Source organism: Littorina saxatilis, linkage group LG12 (assembly GCF_037325665.1).
Source record: "Littorina saxatilis isolate snail1 linkage group LG12, US_GU_Lsax_2.0, whole genome shotgun sequence".
Classification (NCBI taxonomy): domain Eukaryota; kingdom Metazoa; phylum Mollusca; class Gastropoda; order Littorinimorpha; family Littorinidae; genus Littorina; species Littorina saxatilis.
This window is the reverse complement of record NC_090256.1, coordinates 31,899,686-31,924,661: the sequence shown is the minus strand read 5'-3', so window position 1 is coordinate 31,924,661 and position 24,976 is coordinate 31,899,686. Positions and strand designations below refer to the sequence as shown.

At 43.5% G+C, this 24,976-nt stretch overlaps 1 protein-coding gene across 1 annotated transcript; it reads left to right on the top strand.

Moving 5' to 3' along the window:
* The first annotated feature begins 1,487 nt into the window (after positions 1-1,487).
* LOC138981747 (uncharacterized transporter HI_0519-like) lies at positions 1,488-24,626 on the top strand. Its single transcript, XM_070354824.1, has 13 exons — positions 1,488-1,729; positions 7,905-8,104; positions 10,312-10,415; positions 10,755-10,993; positions 11,630-11,771; positions 12,536-12,727; positions 14,616-14,777; positions 20,570-20,695; positions 20,995-21,125; positions 21,934-22,102; positions 22,570-22,752; positions 23,225-23,405; positions 24,304-24,626. Exons 2-13 carry the CDS (start codon positions 7,921-7,923, stop codon positions 24,465-24,467), a joined length of 1,977 nt encoding a protein of 658 aa, XP_070210925.1. The 5' UTR covers positions 1,488-1,729; positions 7,905-7,920; the 3' UTR covers positions 24,468-24,626.
* The last annotated feature ends 350 nt before the right edge of the window (positions 24,627-24,976 follow it).

Sequence of the window (24,976 nt, the reverse complement as noted above, 5' to 3'; positions counted from 1 at the left end):
TTATTTGGTGTTTAACGTCGTTTTCAACCACGAAGGTTATATCGCGACGGGGGAAGGGGGGAGATGGGATAGAGCCACTTGTCAATTGTTTCTTGTTCACAAAAGCACTAATCAAAAATTTGCTCCAGGGGCTTGCAACGTAGTACAATATATTACCTTACTGGGAGAATGCAAGTTTCCAGTACAAAGGACTTAACATTTCTTACATACTGCTTGACTAAAATCTTTACAAAAATTGACTATATTCTATACAAGAAACACTTAACAAGGGTAAAAGGAGAAACAGAATCCGTTAGTGGCCTCTTACGACATGCTGGGGAGCATCGGATAAATTCTTTCTCGTCCCAACCAATATGGGACTCCTCCTAACCCGCGGGGGGTACAGACACCCTAGACGGGCGGAGTAGCCTAGTGGATCATAAGACACCGGCCTCCTGAATCGGAAGGTCGTGAGTTGAAATCCCGGTCGCGGCCGCCTGGTGGGGTGTGGAGATTTTTCCGATCTCCCAGGTCAACTTATGTGCAAACCTGCTGGTGCCTTATCCCCCTTCGTGTGTGCACGCGCAAGCACAAGATCAAGCCGTGCGCACCGTCGGAAAAGATCATGTAATCTATGGAGTCAGACTCGGTGAAACTGACACAAAAATACCCAGCATGCTTCCCGGCCCCGAAAGCGGCGTGTGGCTGCCTGAATGGCGGGGTAAAACGGTCATACACGTAAAAACCCTCTCGAGCAAAAACATTCTGTATTCAGTTCTGTCTATTTGCCGGCATACAGACAGACATTTTGACAGACGGCCCGATTGACTGAATGTTTTGATATCGCTTCACTGACGCGACTCCGGAGTTGCCTTGTCCGGCAATTTTGTTTGTGCGGTTGTTGTCACGGTGTGTCACTGTGTGTGTGTGTGTGTGCAGTGTGTCACGGTCAGTGTGTGTGTGTGTGCGTGCGACGACGGTGTGTGTGTGCCAGTGTCAGTGTATGTGCAGTGTGTGTGCGACGGTGTGTGTGTGTGCCAGTGTGTGTGTGCGTGTGTGTCAGTGCCGACGGAGTGTGTGTGTGTGTCAGTGTGTGTGCTGTTTTAGTTGTTCCGGCCTTCGTAGTGTTTTTGATGATTTCTTTTCCAACTGATTAACCGCAAAACTTTAGAGAACTCATGTTCGATGCTCGGTGGGGGGGGGGGGGGGGGGGGGGGAGTGATCTGCCCGGCCTGGGCAGCCTGAGCCGGAAAAAAAGGGATTTTACAACTCAGTGTGACCGACTGACAATCCGGCTTCACTGAATTTTCGACTGCGGGCTGCATGACTCGGAGAGAAACCGAACTAACTTTACTCAGTTTATTGTCGCGGTTTGATGATAACAACTTGATTTGCAAATGTTTGCATCGACGCAAGATCATTCCGACGTAGTCCCGTTACTTTCCCGCCGTTAACTTGAATCTACAAGTGATGAGTAATAAACTGCAACCAGCTTCAAGGGGCATAATTATCCTTATATCGGTCAGCCACAGGCCACTGACTTTCCGCGCGATCTTTCCCAAACAAAAGTCCTCTCTTTTCCTCCCAATTTTCGGGCGTCTGCCGCGCTTTTTGCCTGTGAGAGCCAATCAAAATAACGCGGTGGTGAGTACGCGCCATTTTCAGTTCGTTGTTGAGCAGAAGAGCGAAAGCATTGCCGGTGCGAGAGGTCCGATTTTTTTCTGGGAGTACTGTTTGTCAGTCACAATTGGTGAGTATTTGTCAACATTTAGCTTTATTTTGACTGAAAGTGTTCGCTACTTACTGCAGAAATTCACAGAATGTTCGCTTTTAATGAAAACTGCAAAATGTGCATTGGCGTAAATGACCCTGTGTCTGTGAGTGTGATTGACCGTGACCTGCTCACAAATGTGGTTTTTTAAATTTTATTTTTAGGGTTTTGGAGATAGATATTGACTGTGCTGCATGCATTTTCACATCATGATCGTACTTATTCTAAATCACTTTTTGTGTGACATTATTTCCCCTTATTTTTCTCTGTTGTGTTTGTAAACACAACTGATTTGCATGCGGGAAATCCGTCTTCCTGAAAGTTGTTCGAAAGGCTGGTTCCGATCGACTGCCGGCCAGGTCTGCTTCGTTGTTTACAGCGATCATGAAAACTGGCGCCAACTGAAGTTGTCGACAGTTTGAAATAAAAGCTGATGTTTGTAGTTGTTGTTGTTGCGATGTTCGACATAAAGTCGGCTGATTTGAGATGGCATGATGGAAATTCGCAAGTAAAAACTGAAACTGATCGACTCTATCGGTGCCGCGCGAGCCGGTTTCACTGAAACGAAGTAAACGGCAAGTATTGTACTAAATTTCTCCAAAAGATTAATTTCTACTTATGTTTTAGTTTGTTAAGTAGTTAATTTATATTTTATGTTTGGTTTAGTGGTATGACTATGTCTGCTTTATGTGTTGTTTGTTGAGCTCTGTGTACTTTTGTCACATACCTTTTGGGGTCATGCAGTGTCAGTGTGTTTTGTAAATTAATTAGGTCTGTGATTTGGTTTAGGTTTTGGATCCAAATCGGGTTTCTCGTTTAACTCTCCAATCAATTACAAACATTTATACCGCGAAATTCGATATACGTTTCATTCCTTATGATTGCCGCGTCACGGATTCGGAACAACTGGCATAAAGAAAACCGGGCAAAAACAACAGGCGCAAACATTCTTAATTTTAGTCAACCGTAACTGATCCCAAAGTCTGCTAGCAAGCTTCGCATGGCACACAGTGCCTGTGCTTCGGCGCTGTCGATTTCATCATCATGCACGCGAAGGCAAAATATCCGCCAACACGGCACGCGCGCGCACTGCTGAATGTTTCGTCGATCACTATACCTGTACTGCCATAGTCTCTGCTACTGCCGAGGTGCGTAAACACATACTGCCAGTGTGTGGTTGGCAACCGTGCCGCTGCTTCTGTCAAAAAGTGTCCATCCGTCGAAGCACCGGGACCTGTTTTTAATTTGTGAAGGTATGTAGAATCTCTGTGCTTACCAGGTTTCCCTTCGTGCACGTGATGCGCACAAAAAATATTGGCGGTCTAGAAGTGTCGTCTGCGCAATGATCGCGGCGGCTTTCTTGACCGCCAAGGACGACCACGCACGTTGTGAGACGTCATTCATTAGACCTCAATTCTTGACATTCATTCGAATCATTGACTTGTCACTCATTCAACACGTACTTGGCCTTACGAGAGGTCTCCGATGAGAAAATCCGGCTACCCCACGTGGTCAGCGAAGCTCGTCTGCTACAACCGCTGTGAGACAAGCTCGCTACTGCTGAAACACTTTAGAGTAGGATTTTCCAAATTTGTTTTCACGGAAGTTTTTACTTCAATGAGATGAAAATATATTAGGGCAATTGTCTTTTCCTGTAGAAAAATCCGAAACCATTCTCATCGTTCCATGTACGCGGGTGCAGCCATTCATCGACTCCATCGAGTGTGCATGGGTCTTCTTCCATGTTCATGGGCTGCAACTCCAGTGTACACTCAAGGTTTTACATGTGCGACCGTTTTTCTCCCGCAAGACAATTTAGGCATCCGTACTTTGTTCATTCGGGGGAAGCATGCCAGATATTTTTGTGTTCCTAATACCCACTGATCTCTGACATGGATATAAGGCCTAAAAAAAAAAATAAGTGTGGTTACGGTAACCCCACCTACCCTATTTTTAGGGGCCAACCCTATAACTTTTTATTACATTTGTCAAAAAACAAACAAACAAAAAACCGAGTGCAGAAAACGCAATGAAAGCGAAAGCGCTCGAGTCGCACACTTATTTCCCTGTCAAGTAGGTTTAATTTGTACACATTAGAAAAAAAGTTAAACAAAAAAAAAGTGATTGCCTACCTTCCTACCCTATTTTTTTTGGCTATGTTACCTTAACCACACCTATTTTTTTTGGGGGGGGGGGGGGGCCTAAGGCACTGGGCCATGGGTAATCTTCACATAAGTTGACCTTAGAGATTGGAAAAAAATGCACCCTCCTTTTTCTTCTTCAGCGTTCCAGAATTGTCTGGTGACGTGTGCGCTCGTTTGCCCATTTGGGTTCCCCACACTATACTCTGAGAGCATAGTCAGCTTCACTCCGCTTTCGTTGAGTAGGCATGCTGGGTATTTTCGTGTTTTCATAACCCACCGAACTCTGACATGGATTACAGGATCTTTTCCGTGCGCACTTGGTCTTGTGCTTGCGTGTACACACGAAGGGGGTTAAGTCACTAGCAGGTCTGCACATAAGTTGACCTGGGAGATCGGAAAAATCTCCACTCTTAACCCACCAGGCGGCAGCGACAGGGATTCGAACTCACGACCTCCCGATTAGGAGGCCGACGTCTTACCAACACGCCACTGCGCCCGTCTATGCACCCTCCAAACCACCTGACACAATCAAGAATGGACCCAAACATAGAAGGTTGACATTTTAACCACTAGGCTATTGTGCCTGTCTATTTGTTTTTAGTGTGTGTGTTCACAAAGCCTGATATTGCAGTATCCGAAAAATGAAGTGTTTAATATACAGTAGTACCTGCCATATCCGGTCACCCATTAGTCATTGCAAAGGTGACCGCAAATATCAGGTGGCCGTTCATTACAGGCCCCCTCCTCCTCCAAAAAACCCCCCAAAACACGATCAAGTTTTCATGAAGAAAAGAAAGCGATCATCCACGAGCCGCCGATTCATTGTCTTTGTTAGTTTTGCTTTCGTTTATACATCTTAATTATTTGCGTGTTTAACTCGATCGTCCTGGCTAAGCTATTGTTTCGTATGTTTCTATGTGTGTTGTTTGGATTATTATATATATGTATTTGAGTGTCAGATAAACAAGTGTTTCAAACTCACATCAGCTGTGATCGATCCGGAAGTGACTGCCGTAAATGTACATGCATGCGCATGTCTGTATTTACAGTTTGCGCATGCGTCAGTATTCATGTCGTCTGCTCGTGCTGTGCCGTCTGAGCACACAACACACACACACACCACAGGCGCTCGCCCGCGAAAGTGACAAGTGGCCGCTCCTGTCGAGTAAGAGGGGCACCTTAGGGCAAAAATCAGTGACCGTTGACCGCGTCAGACAGGTTAACGGCCATTAAGAGTCAATTATAAAAGGAAAACTCATTAGTCATGGGAAAGCTGGCCGCTCCGGGCAGGTTCACGCCCACGAAAGGGCCGGAAATGGAAGGGACTACTGTACACAATTCTGCAATAAGTGCAACCCCTGCATTTTACTTGCTGAACTTCCTCCGAAAGCGTCGTATGGCTGCCTAAATGGCGGGGTAAAAACGGTCATACACGTAAAAGCCGTGGGAGTTTCAGCCCATGAACGAACAAACAAACAAACTTGTTGAACTTGAAATTGAATCCAACATCCCAAACTAGTTCATTGTTTTATGGTCACATAAGAAAAAGAGAAAATGTCCATGTTTACGAATCCATGACCCACTATATTTCTTCCCAAGTTCCTCATGACCCTGGCGCTTTTGTTTTTCTTCGGAATGAAACTTCTTTTTTCGTGCCTAAGCAAGCTGTTGATGGATTCTAAATCTCTCCTAGCCCACTACTATACCATAACCCCCCCCCCCCCCCCCCCCGCCTCTGCATCAAGTGGTTGCTAGTAGACATCTGCATTGCACAAAAGTTACAGTTGTGCTTGTTGTATGTAATGAGTGTTGGAAGCCCTGAGCAACAAAAGTGTGCTCTGCAGCTTCCCTGTACCTGTAGTTTGAGAATGAACCAAGTTTGCTCAGGCTGATCAGGGGTGTCGTTTGGGTCGGCCAATCACCGATTTTTTTTACTGTGGCCGAAACTGTCATGTCCCTATCGGCCAAATGTCCGAAGAGTATTCGCCCGAATCGGCCAAAGTTTGTTCAGTTTTTTGTATTGGTCAGGCTTTGATTGCTAAAACTGCTGCTGATGTACTTAGTCAACTGACTGACGTTTATTTCCTTCGCGAATACCAAAAACGAAACATCAATGTTTTGAACGGAAGCCATTGACGAAAATTATAGATGCCAGAGTGGTTTCTCTTGGACAAGGAAAACCACACTCTCAGTGTTTGCGTTCGCCGGTTCGCGATAGTTTATCAGTCAGTCAGTGCTTTCGATTTGAATTTGAACATCATGTCGCAACCAAAAAAGAAAAAAAAACTAAATTGGCCAAGGTTTGCTACCCTTCGCCAAGGTAAGTGATTCCGGACAAAATGACAGGAACACCATGAATGTGGACTGTGTGAGTGGTAATCGTGTTGTCGAGTCGATCGAAGTGGACGATATAGCAGACGATAGTCACCGCGAATCGAAATCTGCTGAGCCAGAGAATGAAAAGCGTCCTCCAAATCGTGGTTTCCAAGCAAATAGCTCACCATACACGGTCTTTTATTGGTTTTTTACCAGTCATGTTTTCCAAGGCTTGTCAAGATTTGCACAAGATTTGAAGAGTTTTACTTTCAAGAAATTAAAGTTAAAGGTTTGAAAAAGTTTCAGAGAACTGTCGCGTGTTTCTTTCAGGCGAGATATTCTTTCGGCTAGCCGCTCGCGAAGCTAGGAGGCGAGATTGTCTATGAAACGGTTTAATGGCTAGCTACGCAAGAATTAAACACCATTGGTTGATTCCGAAAAGGTCGTCTGCACTGGTCGGTAAAAAACCATGGACAGCCAATCGGATGGGCAGCTGCGTGGCTGCCATGTTTTCTCGCCAAGCGAGCAAGCCCAAAGCTACCTAGCGTCGGCTAGCGTTACTCGCGGCGACATGTTCCCAAGAAACGGTACTTTCTCGCCAATCTCGCCTGTAAGAAACAGGGGACAGGTGTCTTTTGTAGTTAAATCAGCAAAGCTGATTGTTTCAGTTGCAGTATGCAACATATAATCCAGGGGCAGATTAGGGGAGGATGTTACTAGGGTCCCCCCCCCCTCCCCCCAAATTCTGTCTGCGAATTTGTTTTCTTATTTCTCTCTGTAAAGCCGGGGGAAGAGTTAATCGTTAAATTGTCACAGTATGCGACATGTCTTCCTATTAACCATACTATATGATGTCGGGAGCAGATATCAGTGAAGATGAATTGCCATTATTTAATATTAACGTTAAAAGAAATGAGTGGGTGCTGACACCAGTTGATCATGTTTAAAATCAAGGATAAGCCACAATTTGTTTATAAAATAGCTAAAATTCTTTAGCTTCAGGGGGGATTTGCCCAACGGGACCCTGGACCCCAGGTTGTAACTCCCCTGCCCCCGCCCCCCGCCCCCCTCTCTGGCTTAAACTGGTCCGCCCCTGTAATCTGTGTTCCTAAGAGTAAGACAATGATTGTATGTATTGGTGTTCCCCTCTTGAGTCTTGTGCTTCAATGTTGCGGTGACTTTGGATGAGCCATAATAATAGACGAACAGTTTCCAAGATGTCCTAAAGCTTTCTGACAGTTTCGGCCAAATGTCCCAACATAAAAATGTCTAGCAACACCCCTGGCTGATATTTGCTAAGACTATGGGGCTTCAAAATTTCAACCCTGCAGTGCACTAATGCCTCACCTGCTGCTGTTTCCTGCATAATGCCCCCCCTCATCCCTGCCCCCTTTTAATACATGTACTACCAAATGTCTGGACAAATCAGATATTGAATGAAAGATAGGTAGCCTTAACGGGCAGGTAAATTTAAAGTGCTTATGAAAAAGAATTGCTAGAAAGCAGATTCTTTAAAGGGGAGGGGGGGAATTAAAAGGGTCAACCACATTCTTGCACACTCTACCTGTCATTTCAGCCAGGGCTGACACAAATGAAGATTTTTCTTCTTTTAATTGTTTAACTTTAAAACCCTTTTCATTCCTTTTTTTAGCATTTCTCATTCACATATCTGAATCAGATGTTCTGTTTTGCAGTCGTCAAGCCAACAGCATGTCGAAGTTCAGCACCAGTACCCCTTCGAAGAAGACTCTGATCCCCAACCCTGATGACTCCGGGGTGAGCATTCAGCTCAGTGAGGTGGGGGACCAGGAGAGTGACAAGATGCTTACGCCCTCCGAGAGTTACGACGGCAGTGACAGCGATAAACCTATTGACGTCAAGTTGGAAATCGATGGTGAGTTTAATGACAATGGAAACTTTTTGATTTCTTCATTTTTTATATGTAGCCAAGAGCACCCGAAACATCGTTTGCGGCAAAGCCAGTCAAACTGGAGTGACTTTGGGCCATACAAATCTTCTGTTGCTAAACTCCCAACATTCGCATACCCAGGGACAATAACAGCCAGACCCTATCTGAAACCACTCCCCACAGGTGTGTAACTGACGCAAAAGAACTACTGAGCTACTGTTTAAATAGCCCATGCTCAAGTCCAGCAGATAACTGTAAGTGCAGCTGTTGTGAAATGGGGACTGCTGCCTCACCATGTCACATGTTTATAAGCAATGTTTTGGGGTCACCATTACGAATAAGAGCTATAAAAAATATATGGAAAGCTATCGCGGCATTTTCAACACTATTCTGTTTGAAAATGTGGTTCAGCATTTCTTTGATGGTGGGTTTCAGATCAGTCAAAAAAAAAAAAAATTCATGTTACAAACTGTTCTTGTGTGTCATTACAATCTATGACTGTATGGTAGGGTAGAGTTGCACTTAACACACGCATTTGTTTGTGACGACCCCGTTTTAAGTCTTAAAAAGTTTGTACAAATTGACCTGGGTTTGTACAAGTCTGTAGAAACTGCTGTGTGATTAAAATATATTCTTTCTGGAAGTGAGTCTTCAATTTGAATAGTTAACCTGCTTTGTGAAACTATATTAATGAAAAATTCAAGTTTCAAAAAGCTCAGAGATCAGTAATAACGAACATGATTGCGTGACATTTAAAGTAAAAGTAGATTATCAAGGGGCAGTACTCAGTTTGCCCTTGACAGACACTGAGTAGTCTCCCTTGTCTTGGTTCACTCTGTTTTGGATGGCAGGTGCGTTCTCTTTTATTGATGCATGGCTTTCAAAGCAATTATTTTCACATTTGCTCACAGTAGACACATGGCAACAAAGAAAGGGTCTTTGCAAGAAATCATTTCACATTTCTTCAATGGATAAATCCGCAGTAACCACACAGACATGTCAGATATTTATCCATTGAAGAAATGTGAAATGATTTCTTGCAAAGACCCTTTCTTTGTTGCCATAGGTGTCTTCTGTATGCCATGTGATGTGACATACTGTTTGAAAGGTTGTAATTTTCCAGTAATTCTTTTTATAAAAAGAGGTTTTCTACATTTGCTTTGAAATATTCTGTATGTCTTGTCACCATTGTGAACCAGGGTTTTATCATTTATGTACATTTTTGTGTGTTAAGCACATCATGTGCGAGCTTACTTTTTGTGTAAACTGTTCAACAACATATTGTTGGCATACAGTAGACATGTTATTTCAGATCTGCAGTACATTGTACGGTGTTGTGCTCAGGTACAGAAGATCATAGGGTAGTTGGGCCTTGTATTAAAATAACCTTACCAAGAAATATTATGACAGTGTTCGTTCCCCAATTAACCCATTCCTTCCCTTTTCATTTCATTAAAAATGTTTATGCCATAATCTGTTAATTTTATATTACATTCATAACATTGAAGGTAATCAACAATTTTTTGGCACAAGTTTTCTTTTACAGGGGTCAAGACCAAATATGGACAAACATTGAGAATTGGCACAACTTGGTAACTTTTACAGCGAGAACTCAGAAGTCACATGAATTATTTATCCATAACAAGTTGTTTTCTTTTGCAATCTTGCATATTTCTTGTTTAATGCTACTCAAGATGCAGATGTTGATTGCATGATCATGGGCAGTGGAAAGCCTCTGTGTTTGTTATTTGTCACTCACTGTGTCAGTGTGTGCACACTTTGTATGTCCTTTCTTAGTTCGGTGTGTGATTAAGTGTATATACATGTATATCATTTTGAGGCCAAAAAACACCCAAAGGTGATAAAAAAAACCAGTCATTCCCACATTGACCTTCCTTTACATGCTGTGGAATGACAAAGTACGATCTGCTAGTCCTGGCAAGAGCAGAAATATTAAAGTAAATTTAACTATTATTTTTATGATCTGTTGATACTTGTGAGTGGAACACTTGTTGAATATTGTCTTAATTTTTCTCATGAGGGTCCTTAAAAAGTCCTTACATTTCATGGTAAAAATGCTGTACCCCTGCATTTATCACTGGTCTGTTAATTTTATATTACATTCATAACACTGATGAAATTCAATCAGCACAGAAATTTGAACGAATAATGGAGACATGCTTAATTTGCAGATCTGAGCAGTGAGAGTGGGATCTCAGAGGGCAGTGGGCCCCTGTCTGCCGTTCATAAACGGTTACACGACTTTGTCACTGAGCGCTCATCTCTTCTCAAGAAGGTCAGTGTTAAAAGGGGAGAGACCGTGGTGTACATTGGGTAGATTCACACTTTTGTTATGAACTTTTCAGATCTTACAGACTCTACTGTACATCGCTGTAATCACACATTTTGATTTGAACATGTGGATGGAACAGGCGTCATCCTTGTGGATGTGATAGTCTTTGCAGGTGACAATTCCTGGATTCAAGGAAAAGTATCACAACCGAAGACAAGATCTATAAAGTTATTCCTTCACATCATTGTAGAGCTTTGATGTTGTGCCGAACTGCCTCTGTTCATTTACTTATCAACATACTTTTATCATATTGTTATGCCAGACCCTTTTCTGTTGATACAGATTGCGATAGGAATTCTTGTTCTCGCCTATTTTGCCTACTTCGGAGCGGCGCTGGGCTTTGCTGGAACCAAGTACTGCCCGTACGAACATGATGTCATTCCGCTGGTGGCCTTGACATGTGTGGCCCTCGCCCTCATCCTCATGTCCTTCCTCTGGTCCAAGTTCGGCAGCAGTATACATGAGAAGATACTCGTACCTCTTCACAAAGCAGTCAACAATAATTGGCAATGCATGCGCTGGTATGTAAATTGTTTTGTTTCTGTGTGATGGTGAATGAGCGTGTGTGTGTGTGCTTATAATGTGAGCCTGCCAGTGCTAGCATGTCAACCTAATTTTGTGTTTCGGTTTTGTGACTGTGTGATGGAAGGTGTGTGTGCTTGTGATTCCCCCTGCGGGTTAGGGGGAAGAATTTACCCGATGCTCCCCAGCATGTCGTAATTAAAGAGGGGACTAACGGATTCTGTTTCTCCTTTTACCCTTGTTAAGTGTTTCTTGTATAGAATATAGTCAATTTTTGTAAAGATTTTAGTCAAGCAGTATGTAAGAAATGTTGAGTCCTTTGTACTGGAAACTTGCATTCTCCCAGTAAGGTAATATATTGTACTACGTTGCAAGCCCCTGGAGCAAATTTTTGATTAGTGCTTTTGTGAACAAGAAACAATTGACAAGTGGCTCTATCCCATCTCCCCCCTTTCCCCGTCGCGATATAACCTTCGTGGTTGAAAACGACGTTAAACACCAAATAAAGAAAGAAAGTGCTTGTGATGTATTGGTAACTTAAAAAAAAAAATTAAATCACAGACAATATTGGGTTAGTTCCTGATTGATACAAGTGTGAAAAGGTGAAAAATATATTTCTGTCGTGTTTATTTCAGGTTTGCGGGAATTGTGCCGCTGCTGGGCATTCTTGCCGTCATCGGTGTGACTGTGTGGAAGTCCCCCGGCAACCTGGTGTCTGTGGCTGGCCTGGCCTTCTTCATCACTATCCTCTTCCTTGGCTCTTCCGCTCCCACCAGGGTTAGTTAGGGTCTTTGACTTCTGTCTTAATTGCTTACTCTTCACGTGAAACTTACAGCCAGTGATCGTGCTGGCTATAAGAACATCTGAGTAAACTTCAATGTTTGTCAAAAATGATTTTGCTGGGTATTATTTTTACATTTATAGTAACCAGTGAGGAAAGAGAGAAGGAGAATAATAGCTTTGACTAAAACCATTCACATGTCCTCGGCAACCAGTCGGAACAAGCAGAGTGATGTGGCAACTTTACTTCCAGTCTAAATACAGTCACATGTATTGAGAAACAGTGGAACTGACCAGTCGATTTATTTTCTGTAATCTCATATTTCAGCATTAAAATGCTGTAACATTTCTGATTTTCACAGAGGATGATAGTGCAGCCTGCTTGTACGTGTGTGTGTATGCAGAGATGCGTGCAAGCATATGTCTCAATTCAGCTAGCTGTTCAAGTATAGCCAGAAAAACAATAGCATTTTCAGCACAACAAAGTATAACAATTGTCCCGTGCCATCATAAAAGCTTTTGCGGAACTGCAATATTTTTTTTACGAATACCATTGGCGATCAAGTCAAGAATGGAGAGGGTTCTATCCTTCAAACAAGAATGATTCATTGAAGCCTTTTATTTTCAGTTGAAATGATATGTGCATGTACCCATTTTTCTATTTCACACATAATATGGGGAGAATCTAATGGACTCCTCAGTAAATTCTCTGTGGGGAAATGTATGTCTCACATTTTCATAAGTGTCCTTTCTTTCACCAGGTGAACTGGCGTCCTGTGATAGGGGGCTTTGTGCTCCAGTTTTACTTCGCCGCTCTCATCCTCAAGTGGGACGCTGGCTACAGACTCTTCAGCTTCCTGGGGGAGGAGGCGCGTAAATTCCTGGCCTACACTGACGTTGGGTCAAAATTTGTCTTTGGTGCCAAGTTCTCTGACCACATCTTTGTCATGCAGGTAGGGCAAGGCTTTGAATCTGGGTTTGGTTTGAGGGATCGGCATGTGGCTGCCTAAATGGCGGGGTAAAAACGGTCATACACGTAAAAACACGAGTGTACTGGGGAGTTTCAACCCATGAATGCAGAAGAAGGAAAAAGTTAAGGGGATCCTCAGAGAACTTATGATGTGTCTTATATAGTTTTCTTTGGGTCACTTCTGATTTCTCGTCTTTTCTTCTAGGCTAGGAAGCTGTGGGTATTTTGGTCCAAATACAATGTGGAATGTAGAACTCCTTTGGATTTGCACAAGCCTTAGTGTTTTATGATCGCCAGTTAATGTTAGAAAGTTTAAGTTTTTTTCAGGGCAAGGTAAGCTAGCTTTTTACCTGTTTTGATATGCATCAAGGGGCAGGGATGTAGCTCAGTCGGTAGCGCGCTGGATTTGTATCCAGTTGGCCGCTGTCAGCGTGAGTTCGTCCCCACGTTCGGCGAGAGATTTATTTCTCAGAGTCAACTTTGTGTGCAGACTCTCCTCGGTGTCCGAACACCCCCGTGTGTACACGCAAGCACAAGACCAAGTGCGCACGAAAAAGATCCTGTAATCCATGTCAGAGTTCGGTGGGTTATAGAAACACAAAAATACCCAGCATGCTTCCTCCGAAAGCGGCGTATGGCTGCCTAAATGGCGGGGTAAAAACGGTCATACACGTAAAAGCCGTGGGAGTTTCAGCCCATGAACGAACAAACAATATGCATCAATGTAAAACATGACATTGTTTTCCATGTCTACACAAGTATTGCTCAGCTTGCTCAGCAGAAAAAGACTGGACTAACAACAGACCTGTTTACCAGTACGATTTGGGCGTATTTTGTACGCCAAATTATTATCGGTACGCAAATACGCGACACACGCACAAAATACGCCTGAGAAAAAGTCTAGAATACGTTTTCCGGTGTTGGTGTGCTGATTACGGGATGGTACAACTGATACCGGTTTCGATCAAAGGGAGATAACCATGACAGCAAGTCTTCAGCTGTGGAAACCTTGTTCAGTTGTTGGCACGTGCGATCGTCTGGACAATCGTGGCAAAATGAAGCGGAAAAATGTGCCAGTTTTGGATGACTGTACCAAATCTAAACAGCAGAAGCAGCAGATTTTCTTGGAGAAATATAAGAAAAAGCCAGGAATTGTGGAGTCTACTATGGGAAAAAGTCATGCACACTGCAAGTATTGTAAATCAGATTTCTCCGTTGGCCATGCTGGGAAATATGACATCGAACGACACTGCAGTTCCAAATCTCACCTGGACAAGGTTGCTGCAATGAAATCCGCTGAAAGCTGCCTAGGAATTATGAAGTTCATTCCCGCAAAGCAAATCCTGCCAGAAGAAAAGGCTGTAGTCCGTGCTGAAGCAATGTTTTCTGAGATGATTGTAAAAATGAACTTGCCACTGTCAACCGCAGATGTTATTTCACGAACTTCATCTTTTCATTATCAATCTGTTTGGAAGACACTGGTTATAATGCTATAAACTGACAGGTAAATAACATTGTTTTATCCCTGTTGTATTGGAAGGAGTGAAATTCTGAAGGTGTTCACAAGACATGCTATTCTTACACAAACACGTTTGCACCCACGCGTACATTTTCCCTAGCCCATATGGCTTTGCTTGCAAAGTACACCAACTTTTTGAAAAATACACTCAACTTTTTGGGAAAGTACTCTTGCCTCGGGTTTAGGGTAAACAAGTCTGTAACAAGTTCTAATGTAAAAAAAAATTTGAAATAAAAAATAACAACCACAAAACAACTCAAGCAACTGTATTTGTAGTTCAATTTGTTACGTTGTGAGCAGGAACAATTGGGTCATCAAAAATAACTATCAATCTGTACACTTGTATCTGCAGGTGCTGCCAGTGGTGGTGTTCTTCAGCTGTGTGATCACCATGCTGTACCACCTGGGCATCATGCAGTGTGTTATCAGCAAGATCGCCTTTGTCATGAGGGCCACCCTGGGTACCACTGCCGCCGAGTCCCTCTGTGCTGCTGGAAACATCTTCGTTGGACAGGTAAACTAAACCTATCCTAAGATAAAAAGTAAAAAAACCACTATGATGTCTGTGATGAAGGTGGATACACGTTCACCAAGCATGTATACGATAAAACCAACAAACGATGGTTTGAGGGGGCAAGCTGTGTTTATTGTCAGCCATGAAGATGATCAGTGTATGTAACAAGGGAACTAACTCTCGTTAGTTACTTAACACATTAGTAGCAGTTGCTTCCCTTAGATAGTAACAGATTCTCAAACACTACATCTCTCCCCTTCTTGAATTTTAAGAAGTAAAATCCAAAATTACAAAATGGATAACTGGACAAGCAAAATGATAAGAAATGATATCTTCTCCTGAAGATTAAAGAATGATGCCAAGAAGTAGAAATGTAATGCTGACTAGAAATGTTTAACTTTACATTCAACAAGAAAAGTGTTCTCACTCCAAATCTTATGAATTAATGCTTCAGCCTTATGAATTTTGAAAGTACTAACAAATGATAATAGAAATTAGTGTACTTATCTTCCCTTCTCATTAAAGAAAAACAAAACAAAACTGAATTTACGTGTTGGCCAAAAATACTGTGAAATGATGCTAAACAGCAATGTGAAATAAAACGACACAATAGGCACTTGATATGGAAAATCTTGAAAATAAAATGTCTGCACAGGCACCAGAAATAAAATGATTTTACAAATCATCAGTCAGTTCAACGTTCAAGTCAGAACAAAATCTTGCAGTTTGGTAGGTAAATGTTTTTCCCTGTGCGAACGACGTGGAGTTGGTGCGACGTTAGTATGTGTGTTTTGGTTTTGCTTGTTGTGTGCATGTTGCGAGTTTGGTTCATCTGTGTGAGGAAGAGTAACAGCTTCAGTTTCAGCTTCGGCGTCAGCTTCAGTGTCATTTGTTTCTGAAGGAGTTGGATGTCTGGGGGAGCGTTTGAAGAAACTGCTGTTTCGCGTGATTATCTTGTTTCCTCGGCACGCAGAGATCATAGAACCGTTCTTTGACACAACAGTGAGGGGTGTTGGGTTGAATGGAGGAGTAGACTTCTTAATGGAAGTGTCCTTGATGAGAACAGAATCACCAATCTGAAGGTTGCTTGGTTTAACATAGTTCTTGTTGTCTGCGTAGAGCTTCATCTTGCCTTTGGCGCGGGCATCCTGTTGTCTCATCTTTGCGTCCGCTGGCTGCTGCGGCGGGAGTTGTGGTAGTCTGTTCTTGATGTTGCGACCAAAGAGGGCAGTAGCAGGGGCGACACCAGTTGTGCAGTGTGGAGTTGTTCTGTAGTCAAGAAGAAACTTGTACATTTCCTGTTTCCAGTTCAGCTGTTGTGCATGGGCGGCTTTGACAGTCTTCTTGATGGTACGCATAAAGCGTTCCGTTTCTCCATTTGCACGGGGCCACAGGGGGGTGATCTTCCTGTGCTTGAACCCGGTGTGTGTTGCGTATGTCGCGAACTCGTGACTGTTGAATGGTGGGCCATTGTCTGTCTTCAGAACATCTGGTATGCCATATTCTGCGAAGATCTTGTCGAGACGTGGAATCACACTCCGGCTGGATGTTGATTGCAAAATGTCAACAACGGTGAATCTGGAATATTCATCTGTGATGACAAGGAGAATGTTTCCGTTGGGTGCGTCTGCGAAATCAGCACTCAGTTCAGACCAAGGTGCTGTGGGCAGTGGAGACATCTTCAGCGGTTCTCTGGCTGGTGTTGGAGTGGAGATTTGACAGGTTAAGCAGTTTTTCACCGCTTTCTCAACAGTCTCTTGCATTCCTCGGAACCAAACCTTTTCTCGAAGCAGGGCGACTGTCTTGACGATGCCTTGATGTCCAGTGTGAGCGACTTTCACAGCTTGAAGATGAAGAGACTCTGGGAGAACGATGCGTGTACCCTTGAGTAGAACTGATGCGTTGTGACTGAGTGAGAGTTCTGAACGACACAAGTAGAGGGTTCTGAAAGTTTTTGTGTCAACGTCGTCTTTGGCTTCCCAGTCACTGGTAAGGATTGCGTTGATCACTGCCGTAAGGGTGACATCTTTCGCTGTTTCTGAGATGACTGTGTCTAACGTCATGGCTTTTGGAGTGGACGTGTCGACAACGTAGTGAAGATACTCTTCTGCGATCTTCTCTTCTCTGCTGCTGGGATGCTGTTGGACTGGATGTCGACTCAGATAGTCGGCGGGGTTGTCGAAACCAGGTCGGTACTGAACAGTCATTTCGTAGGGCTGTGTTCTCAGTACCCAGCGTTCAACACGAGCAGAGAGTTGAGCACGAGGGTTGTTGAACATGCTGACCAAAGGCTTGTGGTCAGTGTAGACAGTGAATGTAGCACCAAACAGGTAGATGTGGAAATATTCACAGGCCCATGTGATGGCGAGTGCTTCACGTTCTGTCTGTGAGTATCTTTGTTCTGTTGGAGTGAGTGCTCGGCTTGCAAACTGGATGATGCGCTTGTCTTGGGTCAGGACTGCAGAGATGCCTACAGGACTGCCGTCGGTGTAGATCTCTGTCGGTTTTCCTGGATTGAAGTAAGCAAGAGTCGTTGCTTTGCTGAGTTCTGCTTTCAGCGTTCCGAGGGCTGCGTCATGCTTTTCATTCCACGACCATGGTGTTGTCTTCTTTGTCAGCAGACGGAGTTCATGGGTGAGTGTTGCATAGTTTGGAATGAAGTGTGCACCACAGAAGTTCATCATGCCGAGAAGACTTCTTACTTCAGATGCGTTGGTTGGTGTTGGCAGTTCAAGAATGGTCTTGAGCTTGTCTTGGCTTGGGGTGATGCCGTCTTCCCCGAAGATATGACCAAGGAACTCAAGCGACTTCTTGTTGTACTCACACTTGTCAGTGTTGAGAGTGAGGTCTTTCTCACGGAGACGCTGCATGAGAGCGCGTAGGTTGTTGTCATGGTCTTGCTGTGACGTACCGTAGCAGAGAATGTCGTCGCTGATGTTTACGACACCCTTGAGGCCAGACAGTACTTGCCTGATGGTTTCTTGGAAGATCTCGCTTGCGGAGTTCACACCAAAGAAGAGGCGTCGGTATCTGTAGAGACCAAGATGTGTGGAGAACGTCGTGATGTAGCGTGACTCCTCAGCTAGTTCTAGCTGGTTGTAGCCTTGGTTCAGGTCAAGCTTGCTGAAAACTTTAGCACCTGCGAGCATGGTTTTCAGTTCATCAAGTGTTGGGGTAGCATGATGTTCTCTCCTGATGGCCTTGTTTGCAGAACGCATGTCGACGCACACGCGTACCTTGCCTGGAGACTTGGGTTTAGGCACCACAACTATAGGAGATACCCATGGTGTTGGACCAGTTGCCTTCTCGATGACACCAAGTTCTTCATCCTTTCGGATTTGTTCTTCCACATGCTTGCGGACATGAAAGGGAACACGACGGTAGTGCTGAGCGACAGGCTGTACCGTCTCGTCGATGTGGAGTTTGATCTGTCGATCATTGAGTTTACCAAGCTGGTTCTCTTGCTGAGTTTTGTGCTCGATGCAGTGGACGGTGGTCAGCAGCTTGAGTGTTTGCGAGGTTGACCAGCTCAGGATGGGTTTCTCATTGCCTGGAACAACACATATCGTGGCTGAGCAGGATGCTGTGTCAGTGTGTAGTTCAGCGCAAAACTGTCCAAACGAACGGATGGAGTGTTGATTGCCATACGCAGAGATTCTCACGTTTGACGGGCTGAGCGCTGGCTTGGGTGCAAGACTTTCATAATCTGTCCGTGATAGCAGATTGACTGTAGCTCCGGAATCAGCAAGGAAGGTTGTCTGTTGTCCGTTGAGGTAGACCTTGAAGCGTGGCAGTTGATTCGAGTTGCCGTTTGCAGTGAAGACGTACTCAGTGTCTGCGTCATTGCCGTCGTCGATGAACGAAGCGTCGTTGTTGTCACATTCACCATGTTGCTCAACGTGGTGAACAGGTTTGGGCTTGTGCTTGATAGAGCGAGGCTGTTGGGAGAAGGAGGAAGAGGATGCACTGCCCCTTCCACTGCCTGTCCCTGATCTTGCCGTGTTGCGTGGACTGGAACGGCAGACGGATGAGAAGTGGTTGAATTTTCCACAGGAGCGGCACTGTTTGTTGAAAGCAGGGCACGAATGCTGTCCCTTCTCATGCGGCCATGTACCACCACAGTTCTTGCATTGCTCGGTTGGCTGGTTATGACGGTGTGAGGCTTGACTACGGCGGGGCTGGTGATGACGTCGATCAGGCTGATGCTGGCTTGATGTAGCTGAACGATGGAGTCGGTTAACTGCACCGTCTTCATGCATTTTTCTTGAGTAAGAAGCAGTCAACTCCAATGTGCGGGCATACTGCAGGAGGTCAGACAGTGTTATTCCTGGGTTGCTCAGGCCCTTCTCTCGCACCTTGTTCACTTTGCAACCGGTTATCAGCTGCGATTTAATTTCAGACTCAATGTTTGCAAAGTTACAGAGAGAGGCATGTCGTTTCAGCTGTTGATAAAAAATGTCAACACTGTCAGATGTTTGCGTGAGCTGTCTGAAGGTAAAAACCTGATACTCTCTGTTGATCTGTGGGTTAAAATGTTCATTGATACGATCAACAAGTTTCTGGAAGTGAGTCTCACCATCCCGAGGGGTCAGATCAGCAGCTGGAAAAGAGTCCACAATGTCATTCAGATCGTTCCCAGCGTACGTAAGCAGCAACGCTTTCTTCCTCTGGTCGTTGGCAATGTTGAATGCAACGAACAGGTTCTCTAGTCTTACGATCCACTTGCTCCATCTGATAGACACGCCATCAGACGAACAGTCAAACGAAGGATAAGTAGGTAGTGCAGATAACTGTTCAGCCATGTTGGAAGTTGAGAAGCACGTGGCAAGTCAGAAAAGTGAGATTACAAAGTTCTTGCACAAGGTAGAGCCGATATATGTATGTAAAATAATTTACCTCGTCGCCAATATGATGTCTGTGATGAAGGTGGATACACGTTCACCAAGCATGTATACGATAAAACCAACAAACGATGGTTTGAGGGGGCAAGCTGTGTTTATTGTCAGCCATGAAGATGATCAGTGTATGTAACAAGGGAACTAACTCTCGTTAGTTACTTAACACATTAGTAGCAGTTGCTTCCCTTAGATGGTAACAGATTCTCAAACACTACAACCACCAACAACAAAACTTGTGCTGTTTTGTTTTCAGACGGGATACAGGGTTCGTACAGAGTCCTTGAACCCTGGAAAACTCCTTGAAAATTGGAAAACCTTTTCCAGGCCTTGAAAAGTGCTTGAAAATAGAGTTTTGTTAAATAGTCATTGAAAAGTACTTGATTTTTCCAAATTGTTGCCTATACATTTCGTCAGCAGCTTGTCTTATTTAAAAAAAAAAATGCAACCCCCTTTTTTTTCGTCAAATACAGTACACACATTTTGGGAGAATAAAAGATCGAGTGAAAACAAAAGCAGACGAACTAACTATTACTAGTTACCTGTAGTTGCTTCCCTTCCTGAAGGTAAGCTTGGTGCTTTGCATTAATTTGGGGAAAATCATGTCCTTGAAAGGCATTTATTTGGTCCTGGAAATGTCCTTGAAAACTCCTTGAATTGTATCAGCTCTGCCCTGCAGGAACCCTGGGGATATTAAATTTTGTTGTTTTAACTTAAGTTTTTGTTTTTCTTGTCTTCTAGTTTGATGTTGGACGGGTAAACCAAACTTCACTCAAGGGAGAAAAAAGTCTCCTGGAGTATTACTCTAGCAGTAGGTAAAGAGACAGTCTGCTTGTCTACTCTCTCCTTTTTAAAGCAGTGATTTATATTCAAACATTGTGTTGCTCTGTGTTTCAGACAGAGGCTCCCATCTTGATCCGTCCATTCCTTGGTCTGATGACCAAGTCAGAGCTCCATGCGGTCATGGTCGGAGGGTTTGCCACCATTGCTGGGGGTGTGCTGGCTGCCTATATCAAGTTTGGGGTCAGTTCTTTTTAAATCATAAAGCCAGCTGTGTGAATGCTGTACCTTATGTTAACATTTTTAATTTCACCCACGCTATTGTGCTAATAAAGAATTGCACAATAAATGCAACTGCTGCAGTGAAATTGAACTTTCAACAGTTTTAATTTTTGTTTTTGTTTTTTTGGTCACAAAATTTGTTCTAGGAAGGAATCCCAATTCAAACACACTGCTACAGGCAGACTGATTCTTCCCAATGACGATGTATTTTGTGCGCCTTTTTTTCTGATGCACTTTAAATGTTTCTGTTCTGTGCACAGATCCCTCCAGAGCATTTGCTGTGTGCCTCGGTGATGAACGCTCCCTGTTCACTGGCAGTTTCCAAGCTGCTGTGTCCTGAGACAGAGAAAAGCAGGATCTCCAATGCCAATGCCATGATGGACAACAAGCAGTAAGTGACAAGCTTACTCAGTTACTGTAATAAAGGTAAACCGGTTTTTCATACCTATGTCCTTGAATTGCATGTGAACAGATTTTGGTTTGTTCCCCTGAAACTGTTCCTTTGTGCACTGTTGTTGTGTGTAGCGTCATAAAACTTCCCCCTTGTTAATTCTACAGGTGACTTGAAACCATCTTTCTTTAGTTATGTTTTCTATGTTTTCAGCGCATGAAATGTATGCACACATGGGGAATTTTGTCTGAACAGATTGTACCTGTATTTCTTTATTATAATTGTTTCCTTTATTGTACATGTATTTGTTTCTTACAATTGTTTCCATTGCTGTATTAGTCAGGAGAATGATAAGGTTTTCACAATGTGCTTGTTTTGACAAGAAAGGCATGTTAATTGTCATATATATATTTTAAGTTATCAGTTACATTTTTAAATCTTGTGTGACAGGGTGACGCAGTAGTCTCCTTTCACAGCAGCTCTGCACTTGACAGAGCTGTCTACCAGCCTTAATGGCTTGAACGAGGACTATTTATAGTAGCTTGGCAGTTTTTGAATGTCAGTCGCCATTTAGACACCTGTCAATTGTAGAGAAGTGTTTGTGATGGGGTCGGTCTGCTGTTGTCTCCTGGTATTCTCTTGGGAACCTTTGCATACCCAGAGCAGTTTTTATAGGGCTATTAATTTAGCTCCAAAATCTCAAACCTGTTTGACTGGCTTTGCCTCCAAAGGTGATTCTTGTGCTTCAGGCACTCGGTTACACCTGCATAACCCAGTTTATCAAATCCTGTAAATTTATGCTCAACAGACAGTTCAGAAATCTGTTGGAAGCTGCAGCTGCCGGCGCCTCCCAGTCTATAGCCCTCGTTGCCAACATCGCTGCCAACCTGATCGCCTTCATTGCTCTTCTGGCCTTTGTCAACGCCACCATCGCTTGGTTTGGAGCCTTCGTCTGCATTCCGGGTCTCTCCTTTGAGGTACGTTTGCAGTATGTTAAATGCTTAAATGTAGATATATTGATTGTCAATATTGATTTTTTTCCCTCGTGATCTGTAATGAGAATTTGTTTATGAGTTTGAAAGTGTTTCCCTTATTTAAAAGGTGCAGGGCTCCCTCTTTTTTTTTTTTAATGAATTCTCAGATTTCAGAGAAATTTAAAAAAAATAGAAACCTATTAATATGCTCAGATTCTGGTCAGATTGCCCCATTTTGAATGTAAAGTATGACTATGTCAAAGGTGAAGAGCATACTTCCTTGTGGTTTGCGCTAAATAAGATCATGATTGTTACAATTAAATTTGTTTAATGTTTGACTTTTGGTCTGTGGGAACCCAGAAGGTGAGTAACAGTGGAGTAGGAGAACAAATTGGATTTCTTCCCAAGAGGAGAAAGATTCTAATGCCTGAAGGGCATGATCTTGAATTTGATTGTTAAACCTTTTACAGAGTATCTGCCATTACCTGTTGATGCCGGTGGTGTACCTGATGGGTGTCAGATTGGAAGATGCAGGTGAGGTGGCAGAGCTCATTGCCCTCAAGACATTCCTTAACGAGTTTGTGGCCTACGAGAAGCTGTCTGAACTCATCGACAACAGGCTCAGCTGTTCCACCACTGGGGTTATTTTGTCTGTAAGTATGCTGCACATTTTATTTTCCCCTTCTTTTAAAAATATTTGCCTTTTTTATAATTTAATTATTATTGAATTTTTAATTTTTGTAGGTCCTTTGCTAATGCTATTCTCACCTGCCTTATGTGGTGTGCACCGCTATAGTTGGTCATCCATAAGAATTGTTACTTTCATTTTTTTTTTTTTTTTTTTAATGCATTGCAAATTTTGAAAAAGTCATCTGTAGGAATTTTGTCTTTGGTCGTGTTGTTTTGTATGATTGTGTGTCACTCTTATCATTGTTTGTGTGTGCATGGTGTTATTATGCTGATAGAGGCTGTCGTAATTGATTTCCATGCAAAAGGGGGCCAGAAAGTTTAGAACTCTGCCCCCACAACTCTTGCCCCTTCCTGTCCGTATTTTTTTTTCACAGGCCAGCTCACACTTTCAGACAATTCACTTTTAAGTGATTAATGGATTATCCTTTTCTCCAGCCGCGGTCAGAGATGATCGCCACATACGCCCTGTGCGGTTTCTCCAACCTGAGCTCCATCGGCATAATGCTGGGAGGACTGGGCTCAATGGCCCCACAACGTATCAGTGATATGGCCTCCATCGCGGTCAGCGCACTGTTTGGAGGGGTCACTGTCTGTCTCATGAGCGCCTCCATAGCTGGTGAGTATGCTAGTCTTGCTGTCAGTGAATTTGACAGACTACTGCGTCACCCTTCACAGCAGACTATGCAGTTGTCGGCCGCGGAAGAGCGCAAGCTATTTATAGCTCAACGTTTCTTCTACGTCGCTGACACCTGGGAATTGTAGAGCTCTGTTTGTGATAGGGTCCGGCTGCTGCTGTCTCCTTGTATGTTTTTGGGAACTTTTGAGTACGCATACCAGTTTTTATAGGGCTAAGAAATTAGCTCTAACATTCTCAACCCTGTTTATCTGACTTTGCCTCAAACGGTGATTGTTGTGCTTCTTGCACTCGTTACATAATGATAGAGGATTAAGGTTTGAAGGAGAAGACCCTGATGAAAACACTATCATGAACTGTAGTACTTGTGATGTGAGGTCTCAGGTGATGTGAGGTCTCAGTACATGTGTTTTGTGAATTTTAATGATATATCCCTGTCATGAAAGAAAACTCACTTGCACGCAGACACACACAAAAGAGAGAGATAAAAACTTTCGGGGGGTCCCAACATTTCTGCTAGTATTGCTTCTCTTCACCTTTGCCTTGATCAGATCAGTATACTGAACTTTTATGCACATTCAGATTCACTAATATAGTTGTCAATGCTTTGCATTTCGAACACGCTTTGTTAGTAACATAACATGAATCATATTGTACAGTTTATAGTTCCTACTATATGGCAAGGCAGTTCCATTTGATCTAAACTGATTATAGATAGGCCACAGTGACACATATTTCACCTTGGAACATTCAGCTGGCTTTTATAATTTGAAGAAACTAATTGAGGAACCAAGTTTAGAAAGATAACCAGAAAAATAGCAGACATCCTAGATTTGGAGAGAGAAAAATCACTAAATAAATCGTCTTTCTTTATTTTCAGGTCTGCTGGTTTCTGACTTACCGACTGAAATCATAACATGCCTCGGCAACGAGACCCTTGCTGGCAATGCTACAGTAGTCTTGGATTTGCTAGCCCAAAATGCCACAGACGCTGCAGTAATTGTGGCTTCGGCAGTAACAACTGCTGCCAACATTGCTGTTTGATCCAGACTGAAGTTGACAGTGATGTGAGAGTGACATGATTGAGAGGAAAAAGCTGCAAGTATTGCATGCGAGTGAGAGTTCATCTCGGGAGACACGGTTTTGACATGTTAAAGATGCCTTCCTTCCAGCTTAAACGATCGGGAAAACCACAGATCTGTCCTGGCTCTTACATTGGGGGGGGGGGGGGGGGGGGGGGGGGGGGGATAAACAGCCTGGGGGGGGGGGGGGGGAGGGAATAAACAGCCTGGCTGTTTTCTATGAACAGTTGACATTTTTTTAAATTTGCAGATTGGTGTCAGTTAGGAACTTAATTCAACCACAAACACAAACTTCTTGATGTGCACAGATTGCAAGTGGATGATGATCTTACGCCATATAACAGGACAGGCGGGGTGGGGGGGGGGGGGGGGAGAATAAACAGCCTGGGGAGGTGAGGGAGGGAATAAACAGCCTGGCTGTTTTCTATGAACAGTTGACATTTTTGTAAATTTGCAGATTGGTGTCAGTTA